The sequence below is a fragment of the Elephas maximus genome, chromosome 15 (genome assembly GCF_024166365.1).
Source record: "Elephas maximus indicus isolate mEleMax1 chromosome 15, mEleMax1 primary haplotype, whole genome shotgun sequence".
Lineage (NCBI taxonomy): Eukaryota > Metazoa > Chordata > Mammalia > Proboscidea > Elephantidae > Elephas > Elephas maximus.
The window spans coordinates 22824291-22848828 of NC_064833.1; the positions used below are offsets into that span (position 1 = coordinate 22824291).

The 24538-nt window shown below is 38.6% G+C and overlaps 1 protein-coding gene across 2 annotated transcripts in view; it reads left to right on the top strand.

Annotated features, from left to right (window-relative positions):
- The window catches only part of TAF2 (TATA-box binding protein associated factor 2), a 94018-nt gene that overhangs the window by 61400 nt on the left and 8080 nt on the right, over positions 1-24538 (top strand). Inside the window, exons 23-26 of one of the 2 annotated variants that reach the window (XM_049853493.1) lie at positions 6748-6974; positions 10267-10422; positions 10919-11024; positions 21122-21244. In XM_049853493.1, the coding sequence (XP_049709450.1) occupies positions 6748-6974; positions 10267-10422; positions 10919-11024; positions 21122-21244 (612 nt within the window). The remainder of the gene's footprint in view (positions 1-6747; positions 6975-10266; positions 10423-10918; positions 11025-21121; positions 21245-24538) is intronic. The other variant, XM_049853494.1, reaches the window with a different exon arrangement.

The following is a 24538-nucleotide window of genomic DNA, read 5'->3' on the forward strand; positions in this document are numbered from 1 at the left end:
CCAGGTTCACCTAGACTTTCTCCTGTGTCATCTTCTAGATGTTGTGTAGTTTTGTGTTTAAATCTGTGACCCATTTTGAGTTCATTTTTGTCTAATATTTATTTTTTAAACTCCCTCTTAAAATACCAAATTTTGATATGTAAGTAAATTTTTTGGAAAAAAATTTATCTCTGACCTTCCTCAGGAACAAAGCAATGATGCTTGTTTCTCTAAACATCCAAATTGAAGGTCTGCTAAAACCAAAACCAAAAAGCCTACACAGAAATAAAGAGAATCAAAAGTCACATTCCAGAGGTTCTCTGCATTAGGTAGCGTTCACTGTACTGACTATCCTTAAGTTGACGTTCAAAAGTTTAAAAACCCTAGCTCATCAAAATATGTTTTTCCATTTGCTATTCAATATTAAAATAATAGTTAAAAAAAAAAAAAAAAAAACAGAATTCACAGTCAGTTGCCTCTCAATTGCATGTAAAGGTTTAGGATGGCTGTTTGTAGCATGCATGATTAGACGATACTGATTTTCAAGGTTTAGTTTTCTTTCAAACAATGTAAATGTACCCTAAACCATTCTAGCTCTCCCTAGTGAGAAAATGCCTGACATTTACTTCTTTTCTTGCTACACCTAAGATACAGGGCTAATTGCCATGGGTTGCCAAACAATCTTGTGTCGCTCACCTCAGGTAGGATTCTTTCCCTTCCTTCAGAAGGTTGAGCCCCTTCAGCCTTTGCTTAAAAAAAAAAGACCCAGGAATCTGATAACCTCACCTTCATGGAATCTTTACAAATGTAAAATGCTTTGAGGAAAAGGATAATGAATGCCTACAAAAGATAAAGCTACTTCAGACCACTGAAGTGTCCAGATGTGGATATTTCAGAGGAGGGAAATGGACTCGCCATGTGAAATGTTTACTTTCATTCTATATTGTCTCCTTTTCTAGTTTCTTTGTAGTTTTCATAACACAGAAACCTGATTTTCCTCAAGAGCTACTACTGCCTCTTTCTCTTGCATCTAACAGTGTATATGTGTCTCTTACCTCATCACACAATAGCAAAGCTGAAGATGTCTCAAATAGGAATGGTGATAGCTGTTTCAAGGCAGTATATAGTATAAAATGCCTAGCACAATGCAATATCTAGTATGAACTCAGTAAAATGATAACCTCTATTATGGATTTCCTTTGCATATAGTTGATATAAATAACCAAAAAAAAAAAAACTCAAACCCATTGCCAGTGAGTCGATTCCAGCTCATAGTGACCCTATAGAACAGAGTAGAACTGTCCCATAGGGTTTCCAAGGAGCAGCTGGTGAATTTGAACTGCTGACCTTTTTTGGGTTACCACCAAGCCCCCCCCACCCATCCACAGGGGGATACGTCCCAAGACTCCTAGTAGATACCTGAAACCTTGAATAGTACCAAACTCTATATATACTAGTTTTTTCCTGTACATATATATACCTACCCACACGTGTCTGTCAGTTTGTCATACCATGGAGGCTTGCGTGTTGTGTGATGCCGGAAGGTATGCCACTGGTATTCAGATACCGGCAGGGTCACCTGTGGAGGACAGGTTTCAGCTGAGCTTCCAGACTAAGACAGACTAGGAAGAAGGAGCCAGCAGTCTACTTCTGAAAAGACTTGGCCAATGAAAACCTTATGAATAACAGCAGAACATTGTCTGACATAGTGCCGGAAGATGATTCCTCTAGGTTGGAAGGCACTCAAAAGACGACTGGGGAAGAGCTGTCTCCTCAAAGTAGAGTCGATCTTAATGATGTGGATGGAATAAAGCTTTCGGGACCTTCATTTGCTGATGTGACATGACTCAAAATGAGAAGAAACAGCTGCAAACATCCATTAATAATCAGAACCTGGAATATACAAAGTATAAATCTAGGGAAATTGGAAGTTGTCAAAAATGAAATGGAATGCACAAACATCGATACCCTACGCATTATTGAGCTGAAATGGACTGGTATTGGCCATTTTGAATCAGATAGTCATATAGTCTACTATGCTGGGAATGACAACTTAAAGAGGAATAGTGTTGCATTCATCACCGAAAAGAACATTTCAAGATCTATCCTGAAGTACAATGCTGTCGGTGATAGGATAATATCCATATGACTACAAAGAAGACCAGTTAATACAACTATCGTTCAAATTTATGCACCAACCACTAAGGCCAAAGATGAAGAAATTGAAGATTTTTATCAGCTTTCTGCAGTCTGAAATTGTTGGAACATCCAAGTGAGATACATTGATAATTACTGGTGATTAGAATACAAAAGTGGGGAACGAAGAAGGATCAGTAGTTGGAAAATATGGCCTTCGTGATAGAAACGATGATGGAGATCAAATGATAGAATTTTGCAAGACCAACGACTTCTTCATTGCAAATACCTTCTTTCACCAACATAAATGGCGACTGTACACATAGACCTCACTAGATGGAACACACGGGAATCAAATCAACTATTTCTGTGGAAAGCTATGAGGGAAAAGCTCAATACCATCAGTCAGAACAAGGCCAGGGGCCGACTGTAGAACAGACAATCAATTGCTGATATGCAAGTTCAAGCTGAAACTGAAGAAAATCAGAGCAAGTCCACGAGAGCCAAAATACGACCTTGAGTATATCCCACCTGAATTTAGAGACCATCTCAAGAATAGATTTGATACATTGAACACTAATGACCGAAGACCAGACGAGTTGTGGAATGACATCAAGGACATCATACATGAAGAAAGCAAGAGGTCATTGAAAAGACAGAAAGAAAAGACATTTCTCAAGCTGAAAGAACTGAAGAAAAAATTCAAGCTTCGAGTTGCAATAGTGAAAAATTCTGTGGGGAAAATATTAAACAACACAGGAAGCATCAAAAGAAGATGGAAGGAATAGACAGAGTCATTATACCAAAAAGAATTAGTTGATGTTTAACCATTTCAAGAGGAAGCATATAATCAGAAACCGACGGTACTGAAGGAAGAAGTCTAAGTTGCACTGAAGGCATTGGTGAAAAACAAGGCTCCAAGGAATTGATGGAATATCAATTGAGATGCTTCAGCAAACGGATGCAGCGCTGGTAGTGCTCACTCATCTATGCCAACAAATGTGGAAGACAGCTTGCTGGGCAACAGACTGGACGAGATCCATATTTATGCCCATTCCCAAGAAAGGTGATCCAACCAAATATGAAATTATCAAACAATATCATTAATATCACACGCAAGCAAAATTTTGATGAAGATCATTTAAAAGCAGCTGCAGTAGTATATCGACAGGGAACTGCCAGAAATTCAGGCCACATTCAGAAGAAGACGTGGAACCAGGGTTATCATTGCTGATGTCAGATGGATCCTGGCTGAAAGCAGAGAATACCAGAAGGATGTTTACCTCTGTTGTATTGACTATGCAAAGGCATTTGACTGTGTGGATCATAGCAATTTCTGGATAACATTTCAAAGAATGGGAATTCCAGAACACCTAATCATGTTCATGAGGAACCTGTACATAGGTCAAGAGGCAGTTGTTTGGACAGAACAAGGAGATGCCGATTGGTTTAAAGTCAGGAAAGGTGTGTGTTGGGGTAATATCCGTTCACCATACCTATTCAGTCTGTATGCTGAGCAAATAATCCTAGAAGCTGGGCTATATGAAGAAGAATGGGTTGGAGGAAGACTCATTAACAACCTGTGTTATGCAGATGACACAACGTTTCTTGCTGAAAGTGAAGAGAACATGAAGCACTTACTGATGAAGATCAAAGACCACACAGCCTTCAGTGTGGATTACGCCTCAACATAAAGAAAACAAAAATCCTCACAACTGGACCAATAAGCCTCATCATGATAAATGGAGAAAAGATTGAGGTTTTCAAGGATTTTATTTTACGTGGATCCACAATCAATACCCGTGGAAGCAGCAGTCAAGAAATCAAACGACACATTGCATTGGGCAGATCTGCTGCAAAGGACCTCTTTAAAGTGTTGAAAAGCAAAGATGTCACCTTAAAGACTAAGGTGTGCCTGACCACGGTATTTTCAGTCACATCATATGCATGTGAAAGCTGGACAATGAATAAGGACGACTGAAGAAGAACTGATGCTTCTGAATTGTGGTGGCGGTGAAGAATACTGAATATACCATCGACTGCCAAAAAGAACAAACAAATCTGTCTTGGAAGAAGTACAGCCAGAATGCTCCTTAGAAGCAAGGATGGTGAGACTGCGTCTTACATACCTTGGACATGTTGTTAGGAGGGATCAGTCTCTGGAGAAGGACATCATGCCTGCTAAGTTGAGGGTCAGTGGGAAAGAGGAAGACACTCAACAAGATGAATTGACACAGTGGCTGCAACAGCAGGCTCAAGCATAACAACGATTGTAAGGATGTTGCAGGACAGGGCATTGTTGCATTCTGTTGTTCATGGGATCGCTATGCGTTGGAACCGACGTGACGGCACCTAACAACAACAATATATACCTATGATAAAGTGTATAAATTAGGCACAGTAAGACATTAACAACGATAATAATAAAATAGAATAATTATGATAATATACTGTAATAAAAGTTATGTGAACGTGGTCTCTGAAAGTATCTTAGTGTACTGTACTCACCCTTCTTCTTGTGATGATGTGAGATGATACAATGCCTATGTGATGAGATCGAAATATGTTTTCTGTTCATGTCTTCCAATCATAAACTTAATGCCTTTTCCATATTAATTAAGCATTTATCATACACTGTGGCAGTTTGAGATGTAGCAGCAAAAGTAGCACGCATTTCTGTTTCCTTCACAATTTCACAGAAGGTTCGTTCTTACCGTAGATCTCAGCAACCTCAGCGTATGATTTTTTTTCTTATTAACTTGAGAAATTTTACCTTTTCACTTAAAGGAAGCACTTTATGGCTTCTCTTTGGCATATCAGAATGGCCAGCATTACTACTCTTGCGCTTTGGGGCCATTATTAAGTAAAATAAGGGTTACTTGAACACAAGCGCTATGACAGTCGATCTGATAACCGAGATGGCTACTAAGTGACTCACAGGCGGGTAGCGTATACAGTGTGGATACTCTGGACAAAGGGATGATTCACATCCCAGGCAGAACAGAGTGGGAGGGTAGGATATTTCATCATGCCGCTCAGAATGGTGTGCAATTTAAAACTTATGAATTGTTTAATTCTGGAATTTTACATTTAATATTTTTGGACCTAACCGTGGAAAGGACAACCGCGGATAAGGGAGGACTACTATTTTAATTACCTAAATCCATGAGACGAACTCTCATCAGAATCACTACTAGATAACAATTTATTTACTTAGTGTAATATTTGTTGTTGAAAACCACCAAGTGTAATGTTCATGATGTCCAAATTTACTGTTGAAATTTCTTCTTTCATTTTTGTTTCACCTTTAAACATTATAATGCTATTTTGAAACCACAGTTCTTGGTCAAATGTAAGTAATCATAGGGTTTGTTTTTCTTATCCAGAAGAATTCCCATATTTCTTCTACTTCCTTGAATTCTCCAGATCATTTTAAATTCATGGTCTAGAAGCCATAGAGATTATCTAACCCTAGATGACACATAGAAACCCTGTTGGTGTAGTGGTTAAGTGTGACAGCTGCTAACCAGAAGGTCGGCAGTTCAAATCCACCAGGCGATCCTTGGAAACTCTAAGGGGCAGTTCTACCTTGTCCTAACTCTAAGGGGCAGTTCTACCTTGTCCTGTAGGGTCGCTATGAGTCAGAATCAACCCAACGGCACTGGGTTTGGTTTTTTTTTTTAATTAGATGACAAGTTTCATTTTGTCAGGCAGTTTAGTTTATTGCAGTGTCTACCTGCAGTGGTCTATTGGGAAGCAAAGGATGGTGGGAAAGCGTTCTGGTGTCAATAAGTTCTGGTCTGTCATTGCAGTGGGGAGAGATACGAGACCAAAACCCTTGGAAATGAAAAAAACTGATACCCAGAGAAATGGAAAGAACTTACGTCTAGTCTGTCAACTAGTTTAATGATTAACTTTCTACATAGCCAGTCTTCTTTTGGTCAAATGCATGTTTTACACTACCTGTTGCCACCACTGTGGCTGCTTCTCAGTGGTTTTTTGTTTGTTTTGTTTTTTCATAAATTCTTAGGACAACAAACAAATATCATGGTGCTTAACAAAATATTTCCTTCCACTACCGTAAGTCAAGGTTTAGAATTGTGGTATTTTCAAGTAGTCATAGTATTTCTTACCATATTTAAAAGCTGAAAATAATACATTCTAGAGTTAAGAGAATTTGTTTCAAGTGATAAGGTTCATAAAGGCTCATGGGGTACTGTCTTCCTAACTAACAGGCTAGTAAAGAAGGAAATCAGTCAAGATGAACAGAGGGTGAATGAATGTGGAGTAGTTATTGGGGAGGAGGAATGAAAAGGAAGATTTCAGGCCAGAAAAAAAATACTGTTTTTGGAATGTTAGATTTTTGTTCATGTCTAATATTTTATAAGAATGGTAGATAACAAAATTTCTCCAATTAAAAAATTTGTTAGTTCATTCATCAGAATTTATTGTTTCTGTAACTATTTTGTTAAATATTGGGCTGAGGTGAATTTTTAGAGTACAGGGCTTGCCAAAGGGGCTAGTAAGTGGATGACTGATAATCCTTCTTTTCTTATACAGATTGTAGAACAATTAAAAATGTGTAGGTCAGTGTGCATATTGATTTTCATTTCTTTATTATTTACTTCATAGGTACTTCACATGACTGGAGGTTACGGTGTGGCGCTGTGGACCTGTACTTCACACTTTTTGGCCTCAGTAGACCTTCCTGTTTACCTTTACCAGAACTTGGGTTGGTTCTTAATCTGAAGGAAAAAAAAGCTGTGTTGAATCCTACCATAATTCCAGAGGCAGTAGCAGGCAACCAAGAAGCTGCGAGTAATCTAAGCCACCCACAGCTAGTTGGATTTCAGAACACCGTAAGAATTACATGTATTACAGAAGATGTTGTTTTATTGTATACAGCTGTCTAGAGAAATTAGTTTTTCTTCCTTTGAACTGATGAATTTTATAGCCACTAACAGTTTCTTGTACCATATAAGAAAGTGGCAGCTGACGTTTGTTTAGCGCTTTACAGTTTATAAGGTGCTCCTGACAACCACAAAGCTGCACGGAACAAGTGATGTGCTGCTAGCGCATTTACTCCTTTTGTGATGAAAGATGATTTTTTTTGTACTTGAGCATAGAGTTTCTGCTTTGAGTAGCAGAAAATTGAAATGAACATAGAATCTGTTACATATTTAACATATTTTGCCCTTCTATATTAGTGGTGGAAACCCTGGTGGCATAGTAGTAAAGTGCTACAGCTGCTAACCAAAAAGTCAGCAGTTCAAATCCACCAGGCACTCCTTGAAAACTCTATGGGGCAGTTCTACCTTGTCCTGTAGGGTCGCTATGAGTCAGAATCCACTCGACGGCAATGGGTTTGTTTATGTTAATAGTAAGCCATCTGAACACAGGGCCTTGTTTTTTTCATTGCTGCTATGGGTGATACCTAGCAGAATTCTAAAGTGCCTGGCAAATGCTCGTCAAATTAATTAGGTAGTTAGGTAGTCAGGCAGGTAGATAGGTAGGTAGGGAGGTAGGTGAGAGGTAGGTGGGTAGGTAGATAGGTGATACATAGGTAGATGATAGATAGGTAGATAAGTAGCTGAATGAACTGAACTGAAGATAGATAAATGAATAGCTAGATGAATGAATAACCCATTGATTTATGAAGAGATTGTGCGTTACATTTTTTTTGTTTATATATATGTGTTTGTTTGCCTTCAGAAAAGCTTTTATTTGTAGCTATGCTTATAAACCCATTGCTGCCGAATCAATTCCAACTCATAGCAACCCTCCAGGACAGAATAGAACTGCCCCATAGGGTTTCCAAGGACCAGCTGGTGGATTTGAACTGCCGACCTTTTGGTTAGCAGCCAAGCTCTTAACCACTGCACCACCAGGGCTCCTGTAAATTCCAGGAATTGACAGAATACCAAATGAAATGTTTTAACAGATGGATGCAGCACTAGAAGTGCTCACTTGTCTACACCAAGAAACTTGGAAGACAACTACTTGGCCAGCCAACTAAAAAAAAAAAAACTAGAAGAGATCCATATTTATACCTATTCCAAAGAAAGGTGATCTAACCGAGTGTGGAAATTATCGAACATCATCACTAGTGTCACACGCAAGTAAAATTTTGCTAAAGATCGTTCAAAAGTGCCTGTAGCAGTTCGTCAACAGGGAACTGCCAGAAATTCAAGTTGGATTCAGAAGAGGGCATGGAACCAGAGATATCATTGGTGATGTCAGATGGATCCTGGCTGTGAGTAGAGAATACCAGAGGGAGGTTTGCCTGTGTTTTATTGACGGTGAAAAGACACTCAACTATGTGGATCATAACAAATTATGGATAACATTGCAAAGAATGGGAATTCCAGAACACTTAATTGTGCTCATGAGGAAACTGTATGTAGATCAAGAGGCAGTTGTTCGAACAGAACAAGGGGATACTGATTGGTTTAAAGTTAGGAAAGGTGTGCATCAGGGTTGTATTCTTTTGCTGTACTTGTTCAGTTTGTATGCTGAGCAAATAACCCTAGAAGCTGGACTATATGAAGAAGAATGGGGCATCAGGATTGGAGGAAGACTCATTAACAACCTGTATTATGCAGATGGCCAAGCTTTGCTTGATGAAAGTGAAGAGAACTTGAAGCACTTACTGATGAAGATCAAAGACTACAGCCTTCAGTATGGATTACACCTCAACATAAAACAAAAATCCTCACAACTGGACCAGTGAGCAACATCATAATAAACTGGGAAAAGACTGAAGTTGTCAAAGATTTCATTTAATGTGGATCCACAATCAACACTCATGGAAGCAGAAGTCAAGAAATCAAATGATGCATTGCATCGGGTAAATCTGTTGCAAAGGACCTCTTTAAAGTGTTAAAAAACGAAGATGTCACCTTGAAAACTAAAGTGCGCCTGACTCAAGCCATGGTGTTTTCAGGCAGTTCATATGCATGCGAAAGCTGGGCAATGAATAAGAAACACTGAAGAATTGATGCCTTTGAATTATGATGTTATCGAAGAATGTTGCATATACCATGTGGGCCGCCAAAAGAATGAACAAATCTGTCTTGGAAGAAGTACAGCCAGAATGCCCTTTAGAAGCAGGGATGGCAGGACTGCGTCTCACGTACTTTGGACATGTTATCAGGAGGCATCAGTCCCCGGAGAAGGGCATAATGCTTGGTAAAGTACAGGGTCTTCAAAAAAGAGAAAGACCCTCAACAAGATGGATTGACACAGTGGCTGCAGCAGTGGGCTTAAGCATTAATAACTATTATGAGGATGGCACAGGACCAGGCAATGTTTCGTTCTGCTGTACACAGGGTTGCTGTGTGTCGAAACTGACTTGACACTTAACAACAACAATGCATTATAAAACCACCAATCCTTGTAGAAAAACCTTTATGATACATAGAATTAATTACGTTACTGTAATTTGAAATTTCTCCATAGATGATTCCCTCATTGATGACAAAATGTCCCCAACAGTTCGAGCTTCATTTTTTACCAATATTTAGACCAGATTGCTTGCCTGGCAATTCCCTACTGTTGTTTTGACATTTTAAGACTTTAGATTCTGCCTGTGCTAGTCATTTGAAATTTTCTTATTCACTTCAATTTTATAAAGTAAAATCTAACTTATTCTGAATTTTAAATGTATTTTATAGTTTTGGGTTATGAAGAAGTAATACAACTCCTTCCATAGAAAAAAGAGTTTCATTATAGATCTCTTTCAGATCTGAATATTTATAAACCTGTGAAAGTGAATATGTCTGTAATTCTTGCTCATATTTGTTAATCTAGAATGGACTGGTAAAGTTTTTTTAATCTGTTATCCACATTCACACTTGTAGTCCTCAGAATGAGAGGAGAAAGCAACACCATGTTCTTTTGGGACAAGCTCAAAAACTTCACTTAAATATATTCTTTTTTTGAAGCTTCACTCGCTTCCCCCCTTCCCACCCCCACCGCCCCGCTACAAAACCAGCAGATAGGAAAAGGTTAAATTATTTTAAGCCCATGGCTGGTAACTTTTAGGCACTGGGCTTGCCCCGATCTGCATGGTTGCTTTAGCTGTTAGCTTTCAGCTATAATATGAGCTACTTGTCTTCAGAAATCTAATTTTGATCTTGAATATTGCCACAGGAAGATGATCACCTTGCCAAGGAAGCATCATGTAATATATCAGCTCATCAGCAGGGAGTGAAGAGGAAGGCTGATACATCACTGGGGTCCCCACTAGAACCTGGTCAAATACTGGAGAAGAATGAGGATAGCAGTAAAGTCAAACTCAAAATCAGAGTAAGAAATACAGGTTAAACCTGTATTAACAGTGTAGGGTATTCACCTTCTTGTAAATCTTTTTGAATACTTGTAATGGTTTTTCCTTAGCAAAAACACATGGGACAGACTGAATCATAAAATATCCCAAATGTCCATCTAAGACATTCCAACTGATTGTTTAAGTTCTATTATCATGTATTTCTCTCTGTTTGGGGGAGAAACTATGTGTGCACATGCCATCACAGCTCAGTCCTTATCACAACACAGGAATTGAATTTAGTCATTACTGCATTTCCAGTAATTACCAGTCAGCCTCTTTTGGGGGCTGGACCACCTAATTTTTTCTTTCTCTTAATTTGTTTTGAGGAAAAGATACTACTTTTCCTTTTAAGATTATTTGGGGGCATATCCTAATGGCTTTTCTGCTACCTTTCTTAGGAATTAAGATCGAGACATGAAGTCATGTAATGGCTCTTTCCCTCCCTTGTTTTTTTTTTGTGTGTGTATGTTATAGTTCTCAAATTCCCAAGACGAGGAGGAAATTGATATGGATACTGTTCATGATAGCCAGGCTTTCATTTCTCATCATTTGAACATGCTGGAAAGGCCCTCAACTCCAGGTAGGATTATTGTACTGCAACTCACTGGGGTGATGGAGAGGACTCAAATGGTAGCATTTATTATATGGCATGTTGCTTTATTTTCAAATGAACAACCATAAAGTTTAAAAGTAACCAGCATAAAACACTAGATTATATCATAATACATATAGGCAAAGGAATAAAGAAAAAAAATTTTTTTTTAATATTTGATGCACTTCTGTATTTGCTTTTTTAATAAAATCTGTCCATCAGATTCCTTCCAGCAGCTTTAATTTCTTTCTTTTTTTTTTACTGTTAAACTTCAAAATAAAATACTGAATCTGTTTTTTATAGTGTAACCTTAATTACATTAAGATTTTTTGACTAAAATTAATTCTGCACATAACGCAACTGCTTTCTATTTTTCCCTGCTTTTTCCACATAATATATAGATTTTAACATCCATCTCTCATAGCGTCATAATGTCTTTGTTTGAAAATACTACCTAAGACACTATTGAGTTGATGTACTGTTATTTATTATTTCCCTGTTGGTAGGCATTTAGGTTGTTTCTAATTTTTATTTATTATAGATAATTCTGCACTGAATATCTTCATGCAAAAGATTTTGTTCCTTTTTTGTGAAATTACGTTCTTAAGATAAATTCCTCCAAATGGGTTACTAGTGATAAGATTAGTTTTTAACTATATTATGAGCTGTTTGTCTTCAGAAGATTTTCGTAGCTGATACATATTGCCATAATGCTTTCCGAAGAGATTTTTCTAGTTTATGTCATCAGAATTTTTTTGTTTCATTTAAAAAGTATGTGATGTAACAATGTAAGTTATGAAATATAGTAGTAAAACAAACAAAACAAAACCCATCCCCCAACATAACATGCATGCCATACCCCCTGAAGCTCCAGGAAGCTCCCTGTGAGCTTCCTCCCTGGTTCTGTCCCGCTGCTTTTACTGTGCTGGGTTTTCTTTTTCTTGATCATTCCGTTGCTTCTCTTTACAGTGTACCACATAAACGCACAACCCTACATGCTTACTTGTGCTTGGTTTTTAGATTTTATGAAGACGGTCTGTTATTCAACATGACTTGCTTTTTTCACTCAACATTGTGCTTCTAATATTCATCTATCTTGATTCATTAATTTTCATTTATCATCTTTTTTTGTATCTATCATAACACTGTTTTATTGTCATTGGTATAATGATTTTAAAATACCAGTTGAGTAACTATAAAATGATAAATCAGATTTACTTCAAAATACATTTCTTTTATTATGACCTATGATTTTTTTTCTGTTTCTCTCTTTTTTTTTTTTTTTTCTTTTTATTTGAAAAGCATGTTCATACAAAGTGGTGGTCGTCTTTTATGATCTTTATACTCAAGTGAGGGTTTTTTTTTTTTAAATGTTACATTTGTACGACATCCACCTCAGCCACCCTGGTCTGCTTTTTGTTTGTGCTTTGAGACCTAAATTATTTTTCATTATCTAGTATTTTTTTTTTTTTTAGTAATCTAGGGGAAACCCTGGTGGTGTAGTGGTTAAGAGCTACGGCAGCTAACCAAAAGGTCTGTAGTTCAAATCCACCAGGCGCTCCTTGGAAACTCTCTGGCGCACTTCTACTCTGTCCTATACGGTCGCTATGGGTTGGAATTGACTTGACAGCAATGGGTTTTTTAGTAATCTAGAGTCAACTAGTAATATTTTGTTGTCGCCGTTGTTGGGTGCTGTCAAGTTGATTCTAACTCATAGCAACCTCATGTGTCAGAGTACAACTGCCCCATAAGGTTTTCTTGGCTATAATCTTTACAGAAGCATATTGCCAGGCCTTTCTTCTGTAGAGCTGTTGGTGGGTTTTGAACTACCAACTGTTGGTTAGCTGTTGAGTGCTTAACCATTGTGCCACCAGGGCTCCTTAGTAAAGTTTAAGAACTGACTTTAAGTAAATATGAATCAAGGAGATGTATTTGAAAAGGGATAGGCGGTGAATTATTTGGCTTTTATACTCGTAAGAGATCTTAAGGATTGTTTATCTATTCCGTTCATTTTATAGATAAGGGAAGCTGAGCAAAAAAAAAAAAATTTTTTTTTTTTTTTAAGAGATGTTAAATTACTTGCCTTAGGTGATATACCCAAGTAATGGCAGACTAGGACTTTCCTGTCTGATGCTCTTACCCACCTACAACAGTGCTATATGTATGTGGCAAATGATGGAATGGAGACACAAAGAGATAAAATGTCTTGCCCAAATCATATATCTAATTTGTCGATGAGTTTGGGATCAGAGCCCAGGTCTCCTCATACCTAGAACAACGCTGTTCTCATTACACCATTAAACCATCTTCTGTAACCCCTCCATTATTTTGATGTGTTGGTTGAGTAAATATTATAATGGAATTTATTAGCAGTGTTTTCAGGGACAGGGCAAACTTTATTATATGCAGAGTTCCACATGAATATTAAAAATATGACATGATTCCTGTCCCAAAATACCAAATTTAATTTAAATATTAAGCAAGTCACTCAAACTTACTGTCTGTCTTAAAGTCATGTTGTTTTCAGACTTAAGCAGATAGGAACCATGACAAAGAATCAAATGGGATCTTCAGTGGTTTTAAAAATGGTATTCTTTTTTTTTTTTTTTTTTTTTTTTTATAATAACTTTTATTAAGCTTCAAGTGAACGTTTACAAATCCAATCAGTCTGTCACATATAAGTTTACTTACATCTCACTCCCTAGTCCCACTTACTCTCCCCGTCTTGAGTCAGCCCTTTCAGTCTCTCCTTTCTTGACAATTTTGCCGGCTTCCCTCTCTCTCTATCCTCCCATCCCCCCTCCAGACAAGAGTTGCCAACTCAATCTCAAGTGTACACCTGATATAATTAGCTCACTCTTCATCAGCGTCTCTCTCCCACCCGCTGACCAGTCCCTTTCATGTCTGATGAGTTGTCTTCAGGGATGGTTCCTGTCCTGTGTCAACAGAAGGTCTGGAGAGCATGACCGCCGGGATTCCTCCAGTCTCAGTCAGACCATTAAGTTTGGTCTTCTTATGAGAATTTGGGGTCTGCATCCCACTGCTCTCCTGCTCCCTCAGGGGTCCTCTGCTGTGCTCCCTGTCAGGGCAGTCATCGATTGTGGCCGGGCACCACCTAGTTCTTCTGGTCTCAGGATGATGTAGGTCTCTGGTTCATGTGGCCCTTTCTGTCTCTTGGGCTCTTAGTTGTCATGTGGGCTTGGTGTTCTTCATTTTCCTTTGCTCCAGGTGGGTTGAGACCAATTGCTGCATCTTAGATGGCTGCTTGTTAGCATTTAAGACCCCAGACGCCACATTTCAAAGTGGGATGCAGAATGATTTCATAATAGAATTATTTTGCCAATTGACTTAGAAGTCCCCGCAAACCATGTTCCCCAGACCCCCGCGCTTGCTCCGCTGAGCTTTGAAGCATTCATTTTATCCCGGAAACTTCTTTGCTTTTGGTCCAGTCCAATTGAGCTGACCTTCCATGTATTGAGTGTTGTCTTTCCCTTCACCTAAAGCAGTTCTTATCTACTGATTAATCAATAAAAAACCCTCTCCCACCCTCCCTCCCTCCCCCCCTCGTAACCACAAAAGTATGTGTTCTTCTCAGGTTTACTATTTCTCAAGATCTTATAATAGTGGTCTTATACAGTATTTGTCCTTTTGCCTCTGACTCATTTCGCTCAGCATAATGCCTTCCAGGTTCCTCCATGTTATGAAATGTTTCAGAGATTCGTCACTGTTCTTTATCGATGCGTAGTATTCCATTGTGTGAATATACCACAATTTATTTACCCATTCATCCGTTGATGGACACCTTGGTTGCTTCCAACTTTTTGCTATTGTAAACAGAGCTGCAATAAACATGGGTGTGCATATATCTGTTTGTATGAAGGCTCTTGTATCTCTAGGGTATATTCCGAGGAGTGGGATTTCTGGGTTGTATGGTAGTTCTATTTCTAACTGTTTAAGATAACGCCAGATAGATTTCCAAAGTGGTTGTACCATTTTACATTCCCACCAGCAGTGTATGAGAGTTCCAATCTCTCCACAGCCTCTCCAACATTTATTCTTTTGTGTTTTTTGGATTAATGCCAGCCTTGCTGGTGTGAGATGGAATCTCATCGTAGTTTTAATTTGCATTTCTCTAATGGCTAATGATCGAGAGCATTTTCTCATGTATCTGTTGGCTGCCTGAATATCTTCTTTAGAGAAATGTGTGTTCATATCCTTTGCCCACTTCTTGATTGGGTTGTTTGTCTTTTTGTGGTTGAGTTTTGACAGAATCATGTTGATTTTAGAGATCAGGCGCTGGTCGGAGATGTCATAGCTGAAAATTCTTTCCCAATCTGAAGGTGGTCTTTTTACTCTTTTGGTGAAGTCTTTAGATGAGCATAGGTGTTTGATTTTTAGGAGCTCCCAGTTATCGGGTTTCTCTTCATCATTTTTGGTAATGTTTTGTATTCTGTTTATACCTTGTATTAGGGCTCCTAGGGTTGTCCCAATTTTTTCTTCCATGATCTTTATCGTTTTAGTCTTTATGTTTAGGTCTTTGATCCACTTGGAGTTAGTTTTTGTGCATGGTGTGAGGTATGGGTCCTGTTTCATTTTTTTGCAAATGGATATCCAGTTATGCCAGCACCATTTGTTAAAAAGGCTGTCTTTTCCCCAGTTAATTGACACTGGTCCTTTGTCAAATATCAGCTGCTCATACGTGGATGGATCTATGTCTGGGTTCTCAATTCTGTTCCATTGGTCTATGTGTCTGTTGTTGTACCAATACCAGGCTGTTTTGACTACTGTGGCTGTATAATAGGTTCTGAAGTCAGGTAAGGTGAGGCCTCCCACTTTCTTCTTCTTTTTCAGTAGTGCTTTGCTTATCCGGGGCTTCTTTCCCTTCCATATGAAATTGGTGATTTGTTTCTCTATCCCCTTAAAATATGACATTGGAATTTGGATCGGAAGTGCGTTAAATGTATAGATGGCTTTTGGTAGAATAGACATTTTTACTATGTTAAGTCTTCCTATCCATGAGCAAGGTATGTTTTTCCACTTAAGTATGTCCGTTTGAATTTCTTGTAGTAGAGCTTTGTAGTTTTCTTTGTATAGGTCTTTTACATCCTTGGTAAGATTTATTCCTAAGTATCTTATCTTCTTGGGGGCTACTGTGAATGGTATTGATTTGGTTATTTCCTCTTCGGTGTTCTTTTTGTTGATGTAGAGGAATCCAAGTGATTTTTGTATGTTTATTTTATAACCTGAGACTCTGCCAAACTCTTCTATTAGTTTCAGTAGTTTTCTGGAGGATTCCTTAGGGTTTTCTGTGTATATAATCATGTCATCTGCAAATAGTGATAACTTTACTTCTTCCTTGCCAATCCGGATACCTTTTATTTCTTTATCTAGCCTGATTGCCCTGGCTAGGACTTCCAACACGATGTTGAATAAGAGCGGTGATAAAGGGCATCCTTGTCTGGTTCCCGTTCTCAAGGGAAATGCTTTCAGGTTCTCTCCATTTAGAGTGATATTGGCTGTTGGCTTTGCATAGATGCCCTTTATTATGTTGAGGAATTTTCCTTCAATTCCTATTTTGGTAAGAGTTTTTATCATGAATGGGTGTTGGACTTTGTCAAATGCCTTTTCTGCATCAATTGATAAGATCATGTGGTTTTTGTCTTTTGTTTTATTTATGTGATGGATTACATTAATGGTTTTTCTGATATTAAACCAGCCTTGCATACCTGGTATAAATCCCACTTGATCAGGGTGAATTATTTTTTTGATGTGTCGTTGGATTCTATTGGCTAGAATTTTGTTGAGGATTTTTGCATCAATGTTCATGAGGGATATAGGTCTATAATTTTCTTTTTTTGTAATGTCTTTACCTGGTTTTGGTATCAGGGAGATGGTGGCTTCATAGAATGAGTTGGGTAGTATTCCGTCATTTTCTATGCTTTGGAATACCTTTAGTAGTAGTGGTGTTAACTCTTCTCTGAAAATTTGGTAGAACTCTGCAGTGAAGCCGTCCGGGCCAGGACTTTTTTTTGTTGGGAGTTTTTTGATTACCGTTTCAATCTCTTTTTTTGTTATGGGTCTATTTAGTTGTTCTACTTCTGAATGTGTTAGTTTAGGTAGGTAGTGTTTTTCCAGGAATTCATCCATTTCTTCTAGGTTTTCAAATTTGTTAGAGTACAATTTTTCATAATAATCTGAAATGATTCTTTTAATTTCATTTGGTTCTGTTGTGATGTGGTCCTTCTCATTTCTTATTCGGGTTATTTGTTTCCTTTCCTGTATTTCTTTAGTCAGTCTAGCCAATGGTTTATCAATTTTGTTAATTTTTTCAAAGAACCAGCTTTTGGCTTTGTTAATTCTTTCAATTGTTTTTCTGTTCTCTAATTCATTTAGTTCAGCTCTAATTTTTATTATTTGTTTTCTTCTGGTGCCTGATGGATTCTTTTGTTGCTCACTTTCTATTTGTTCAAGTTGTAGGGACAGTTCTCTGATTTTGGCTCTTTCTTCTTTTTGTATGTGTGCATTTATTGATATAAATTGACCTCTGAGCACTGCTTTTGCTGTGTCCCAGAGGTTTTGATAGGAAGTATTTTCATTCTCGTTGCTTTCTATGAATTTCCTTATTCCCTCCTTGATGTCTTCTATAACCCAGTCTTTTTTCAGGAGGATATTGTTCATTTTCCAAGTATTTGATTTCTTTTCCCTCGTTTTTCTGTTATTGATCTCTAGTTTTATTGCCTTGTGGTCTGAGAAGATGCTTTGTAATATTTCGATGTTTTGGACTCTGCAAAGGTTTGTTTTATGACCTAATATGTGGTCTATTCTAGAGAATGTTCCATGTGCGCTAGAAAAAAAAGTATATTTTGCAGCAGTTGGGTGGAGAGTTCTGTATAAGTCAATGAGGTCAAGTTGGTTGATTGTTGTAATTAGATCTTCCGTGTCTCTGTTGAGCTTCTTACTGGATGTCCTGTCCTTCTCCGAAAGTGGTGTGTTGAAGTCTCCTACTATAATTGTGGAGGTATCTATCTCGCTTTTCAGTTCTGTTAAAATTTGATTTATATATCTTGCAGCCCTGTCATTGGGTGCGTAAATATTTAATATGGTTATGTCTTCCTGATCAATTGTCCCTTTTATCATTATATAGTGTCCTTCTTTATCCTTTGTGGTGGATTTAAGTCTAAAGTCTATTTTGTCAGAGATTAATATTGCTACTCCTCTTCTTTTTTGCTTGTTGTTTGCTTGATATACTTTTTTCCATCCTTTGAGTTTTAGTTTGTTTGTGTCTCTAAGTCTAAGGTGTGTCTCTTGTAGGCAGCATATAGATGGATCGTGTTTCTTTATCCAGTCTGTGACTCTCTGTCTCTTTATTGGTGCATTTAGTCCATTTACATTCAGGGTAATTATAGATAAATAAGTTTTTAGTGCTGTCATTTTGATGCCTTTTTATGTGTGTTGTTGACAATTTCATTTTTCCACATACTTTTTTGTGCTGAGGCGTTTTTCTTAGTAAATTGTGAGATCCTCACTTTCATAGTGTTTGACTTTATGTTAGTTGAGTCGTTACGTTTTTCTTGGTTTTTGTCTTGAGTTATAGAGTTGTTATACCTTTTTGTGGTTACCTCATTATATACCCCTATTTTTCTAAGTAAAAACCTAACTTGTATTGTTCTATATCGCCTTGTATCACTCTCCATACGGCAGTTCAATGCCTCCTGTATTTAGTCCCTCTTTTTGATTATTGTGATCTTTTACCTATTGACTTCCATGATTCCCTGTTATGTGTATTTTTTTTTTTTAATTAATCTTAATTTGTTTGTTTTTGTGATTTCCCTATTTGAGTTGATATCAGGACGTTCTGTTTTGTGACCTTGTGTTGTGCTGATATCTGATATTATTGGTTCTCTGACCAAACAATATCCTTTAGTATTTCTTGTAGCTTTGGTTTGGTTTTTGCAAATTCTCTAAACTTGTGTTTGTCTGTAAATATCTTAATTTCGCCTTCATATTTCAGAGAGAGTTTTGCTGGATATATGATCCTTGGTTGGCAGTTTTTCTCCTTCAGTGTTCTGTATATGTGGTCCCATTCCCTTCTTGCCTGCATGGTTTCTGCTGAGTAGTCAGAACATATTCTTACTGATTCTCCCTTGAAGGAAACCTTTCTTTTCTCCCTGGCTGCTTTTAAAATTTTCTGTTTATCTTTGGTTTTGGTGAGTTTGATGATAATATGTCTTGGTGTTTTTCTTTTTGTATCAATCTTAAATGGGGTTCGATGAGCATCTTGGATAGATATCCTTTCGTCTTTCATGATGTCAGGGAAGTTTTCTGTCAGAAGTTCTTCAACTATTTTCTCTGTGTTTTCTGTCCCCCCTCCCTGTTCTGGGACTCCAATCACCCGCAGGTTATCCTTCTTGATAGAGTCCCACATAATTCTTAGGGTTTCTTCATTTTTTTTAATTCTTTTATCTGATTTTTTTTCAGCTATGTTGGTGTTGATTCCCTGGTCCTCCAGATGTCCCAGTCTGCATTCTAATTGCTCGAGTCTGCTCCTCTGACTTCCTAGTGTGTTGTCTAATTCTGTTATTTTATTGTTAATCTTTTGGATTTCTATATGTTGTCTCTCTATGGATTCTTGCAACTTATTAATTTTTCCAGTATGTTCTTGAATAATCTTTTTGAGTTCTTCAACAGTTTTATCAGTGTGTTCCTTGGCTTTTTCTGCAGATATCCTAATTTCATTTGTGATATCATTAAGCATTCTGTAAATTAGTTTTTTATATTCTGTATCTGATAATTCCAAAATTGTATCTTCATTTGGGAAAGATTTTGATTCTTTTGTTTGGGGGGTTGGAGAAGCTGTCACGGTCTGCTTCTTTAAGTGGTTTGATATGGATTGTTGTCTCCGAGCCATCACTGGGAAACTAGTTTTTCCAGAAAATCCGCTAAAAAAAAACAGCAGTCAGATCCCTATCAGAGTTCTCCCTCTGGCTCAGGCTATTCAGATGTTAATGAAGCCGCCTGGGGAGGGTGGGGGAGGGAACAGAGAGATAGGAGAGTAGCACCTCAGAATATAGCCAGAGTTGCTTGTCTTGCTTGGAATGACTATTATATCTGAGATTCCCGCGGGCGCGTCGCCTATGTGTGCTGGCTGTGTGGAGATTGCCCCCAGGGGGTCTGGCCCGCTGGAGTCACGGTCAGATCCTCCGCTTCCAGCCCCACGCCCAGCGTCAAGGCTCCCCTACTGGGACGGTGCACTCTCGACTCCAAAATCAGTCGCTGCCTCCCGGGGACTTCTCGTCCCTCCAGCCGCGTGGCCGTGCCGCCCCCGTGAACCAGGTGGGCCCCCTCCCGGGGTTAGTTCAGATGGGTGGAGTAGCTCCCCGTGCTTGTGCCGCGACCGAGTGTCCCGGCTGGAACGCTGTTCTCCCCGCTCCAATACCAGTCGCTGCCTCCCGGGGACTTCTCCTACCGGCTGCGTCCTACGCCGCCCGCGCGACCCGGCTGGTCACCTTCCCGGGGTTAGTTCAGGGGGTGGAGCAACTCTCCGTGTTTATGGCGTACCTGCGTGCAGTCCAAATCCCTGCGGGACGGTTCCCCGGCTCGGATGCTGCTCTTTCTGCTCCAAGATCAGTCACTGCCTCCCGTGGACTTCTCCTAACGGCTGCGTCCCACGCCGCCCGTGGAACCGGCTAGTCCCCCTCCCGGGGTTAGTTCAGGGGGGTGGAGCAGGTCTCTGTGCTTGTGCCGTACCTGACTGGTACGCTGGCTCCAGGCTCTGGAAACAATCGCTGCTTCCCCGTATTAGTTCGTTCTCCGTCTCTAAATCTGTGTTTGTTGTTCAGGGTTCGTAGATTGTTATGTATGTGATCGATTCACTTGTTTTTCCGTGTCTTTGTTGTAAGAGGGATCCGAGGTAGCGTCTGCCTAGTCCGCCATCTTGGCTCCGCCGGTATTCTTTTTATTATTAGAATTTTACTGTGGTTGAACTGCCTCTGGTTTTAAGGTTAACTTATGAAGCCTGTCAGGCTGTTTTCTTCTTTTGAGAAACAAAGAAATGAATTCCTTTTCCCCTTTGTTTGGTATTTTAGGGCTCTCTAAAATTCGGCCAGCTAGTTCCCGGTCGGCTTTAGCACCCCAGCACTCATCAGGCTGCGATGGCACACCCACCACGAAACCCCCATGGAGTATGGAGCTTGCACGTAAAGGAACAGGTAAAATTACTTCTATGTTTTTGTTCGAGAACAAATTTCTAGACTTCATAGGGTATTCATTGCCTTAAAAAAAAGTACTTAGAAAAAAATATAAATCTTGGGACTAGCTTTTCTTGCAACACAATAATGTTATATTATCTAACATTAAAGACTATATTAAATGAGACTTGTTTTAATTTCAAAAGCAGTATATTCCTATTATAGAACACTAGGAAATAACAGAAAAGTAGGAAGAAGAGGGAAAAAATCATCCCTCATTATGCTGTTTTAAGATGACCATTATATTAACATTTTGCTCCTTCCTTGCAGTGCTTTTTCTAAGAGTATTATAATATGACATATGCCAGCTTCCATAGAAACTATCAAATTTGTACCTTTTTCACCTTTATAAAATACGAAAATCAACCATTTATTTTCCTCCCTAAAAGTCATATAATCGATGATTCAGTCATGAAGCCTTGAAAACTTTAACATGTTCATTCTCCTATGTAAATTATTTCATACTAATTGAGTTTAAGTTTATAAAAGGTAATAGAATTCAGATGTGTTTGTTACCTATTCCACTATTTCACATTGTCTTCTGTTCCCCTGTTGTTTACAAAGAAAAGATTATAATCCAGATAAAGAGTAAGCATTTGATGCTGAATGAACTACCATGAAACAGGGATTTGGTCTTTAAGTTTTGGAGGAACAGGAAGTAAAAACAAGATACATAAGCAAAGTCGTTTTTAAAGAAAAGCTGTTCCAGAAGTCATTAGTCAGACCTTAAAATCTGTCAACTTCTGGTTACATTCCACCTGATGGATTTTGCTTGTATAAACCATGTTTTTATATGATATAAATAAAAAAGGACTGTTTATTAAGTCGAGGAGCTTAGGGATCAACTGTGGTTGATAAGAGACTTCAAACAAATCAACACCTCAGAATGTTTTAGTATTGAGACCCTAGACTGTTGGCTGCTTTAATCTCTCGGTGCATTGTATGCCTTTATTATCACAAAAAATCGGTTGCCACCAAGTCAGTTCCGACTCTTAGCAACCCTACAGGACAGAGCAGAACTGCCCCATAGGGTTTCCAAGGCTGCAGTCTTTATGAAGCGGACTGCCATGTCTTCTCCAGAGAGGCAGCTACTGGGTTCCGGCAGCTGACATTTTAGTTAGCTGCCGCGTGCTGAACCGTTGTAAAACCAGGGTTTCTTCATTTATTATAACAGATCCACACAAACTACGTTTCAGAAGGATAGTAGCACTTCCTTTGATGAATGAACTTTGACATTTTTTAGCCCTTGCCAGTTTTGTATTTTCTTGATTTTGTTTTTGATGTAATTTTGCTTTATTATCATTATACTTATTAAAATTTTATAATACCTGAAGAAATTTTCTAGATTTTTTAAAACTGTAAAGTTTAGTTTCAAACCTCTTGATACAGTTGAGAGTGATGTTTTTGCCCATCTTCTTTGCCCTTAAATAAACAAAAGTTCTGTCAGAATTTCCAAGTGTCAGATCAACTCCTATTCCAAAAAGAATCTGAGTGTGTTTGTTCTTTCTTAGCGATGTGACACCTTAGCCTATGTAGAAGCAAGTCCAATACCAGTATGCTTTGGTATCATTGTTTCATAGTGCTGTAAAAGTTACATTTTTACTTTTTTTTGTACCTCTCTTTAGAGCCTTGTAGTTCTCATGACCTCATACTGGAAGACTGGGGAGTGGAAGATGCAGGGCTAGTGGTGGAGAATAGGAAAGCATAAGCGTGTGAGCTTTGGCTGCTCTGAGTATAAAAATCCCAAACCAAACCCTTTGCCATCGAGTCAATTTTAACTCACGGTGACCCTGTAGGACAGAGTAGAACTGCCCCATAGGATTTCCAAGGCTGTAATCTGTATGGAAGCCCACTGCTACATCTTTCTCCTGAGGAGCAGCTGGTGGATTTGAAGTGTAGACCTTTCGGTTAGCAGCTGAATGCTTAACCATTGCGCCACCGGCCTTCTTTGATGCGAGACTAGAGTTGGAGAATAGGAAAGCATTAAAATTTGAGTTTTGTCTGCTCTCAATACAGGACCCTTTTATATCATAAAGTAAATTGTATGCCAGAGATACTTAATTTCAAATATATTTTTTAATGTGTCTTTATAATTTCTTTTAAATTATTCAGTACCCTAAGACCACTAAGCAAGTCTTAAAATTCAATAGCAACATTATTAAAATTTAGAAAATCTTCATTTTACAAATGATAGAATTCCAAAGGTTTATATATATATGTCTTTATTTTGGAATTCTAAATGAGTTTTCACATAAGACACATCATTATACTTCATAGATACCTTCTCAAACTATCCCAACAAAAGCCCATTTAACTCACACATAGGTGAAGAATAGAAGTATCAAACCTAGCTACGGTGTGTAACAGTGTTTTTAGGAGAAAGGGCACTTGGAGCTCTTCTTTTGGGATGCCCTAAGCATAACTTTAGCTAACCTAAGTGGTCAGTAAGAACAGGAAGTTCTTGTCTTCTGCAGAAGCTGCAAGTCGTCTACTGTGGTAGCCGCCTTGGCCTGGGTTTGAGAGGAAGGGATCAGGAGAGGAGATAGAGCACTGGTGAGGGAAGCTGCTTACCTCTCAAAAAAAAATTAGAGTTTCTAAATGAGAGTTCACAAATGAGCCATGTTCAGCCTATCCAACTGATACGTCTTTTATTTGGTCTGTATAAGTCTTACAAAAATTTTGAATGAGTTGGCAACATTTAAAAATTAAGAGATTATCCATAAAAATCTAGGTTTCTGGCTTTTCTTGAAAAAGACTTCTCAGAATTAGGACTGTCTTTCCATGTGCACCAATGAAACTCGGAGGTCCTCTTAGAAGGGCATGTGCTTTCCAGTTCATGGATGCCTCTTGCCCTACACCCAGCAGTCTGCTTAGGCCCCCTTTAGTCATACCTGAGACAGGGTCTTAGAGCCAGGGAGCCATTGATAATTGAGAATTGGGTGACCAGGAATGTGTTGCAAACCTCCTCTGGGAGGGATAGAAAAGGAACGGGGGTTTAGATAAGATAAAGAAGGGATGGAAACTGTCAAGTAAAGGAGGACAGATCTTGGCTTACTTTTTAACTTTTTCCCTCCAGTTTTCTCTTTCCTTACATACGGTAATGAGAAGAGTATTTTAGGGTGGGGATGATAAGTGGTGGTAGATTAAGCCACTTGGGGTAAGAACAGAGAAGTGGCAGGAGTATTTTCCTTCATTACTCTTTCCTTCCCCGTTCCCGAGGTAAAGGAAGGGAGCATGGAGAAAGGGCTGTGTGGC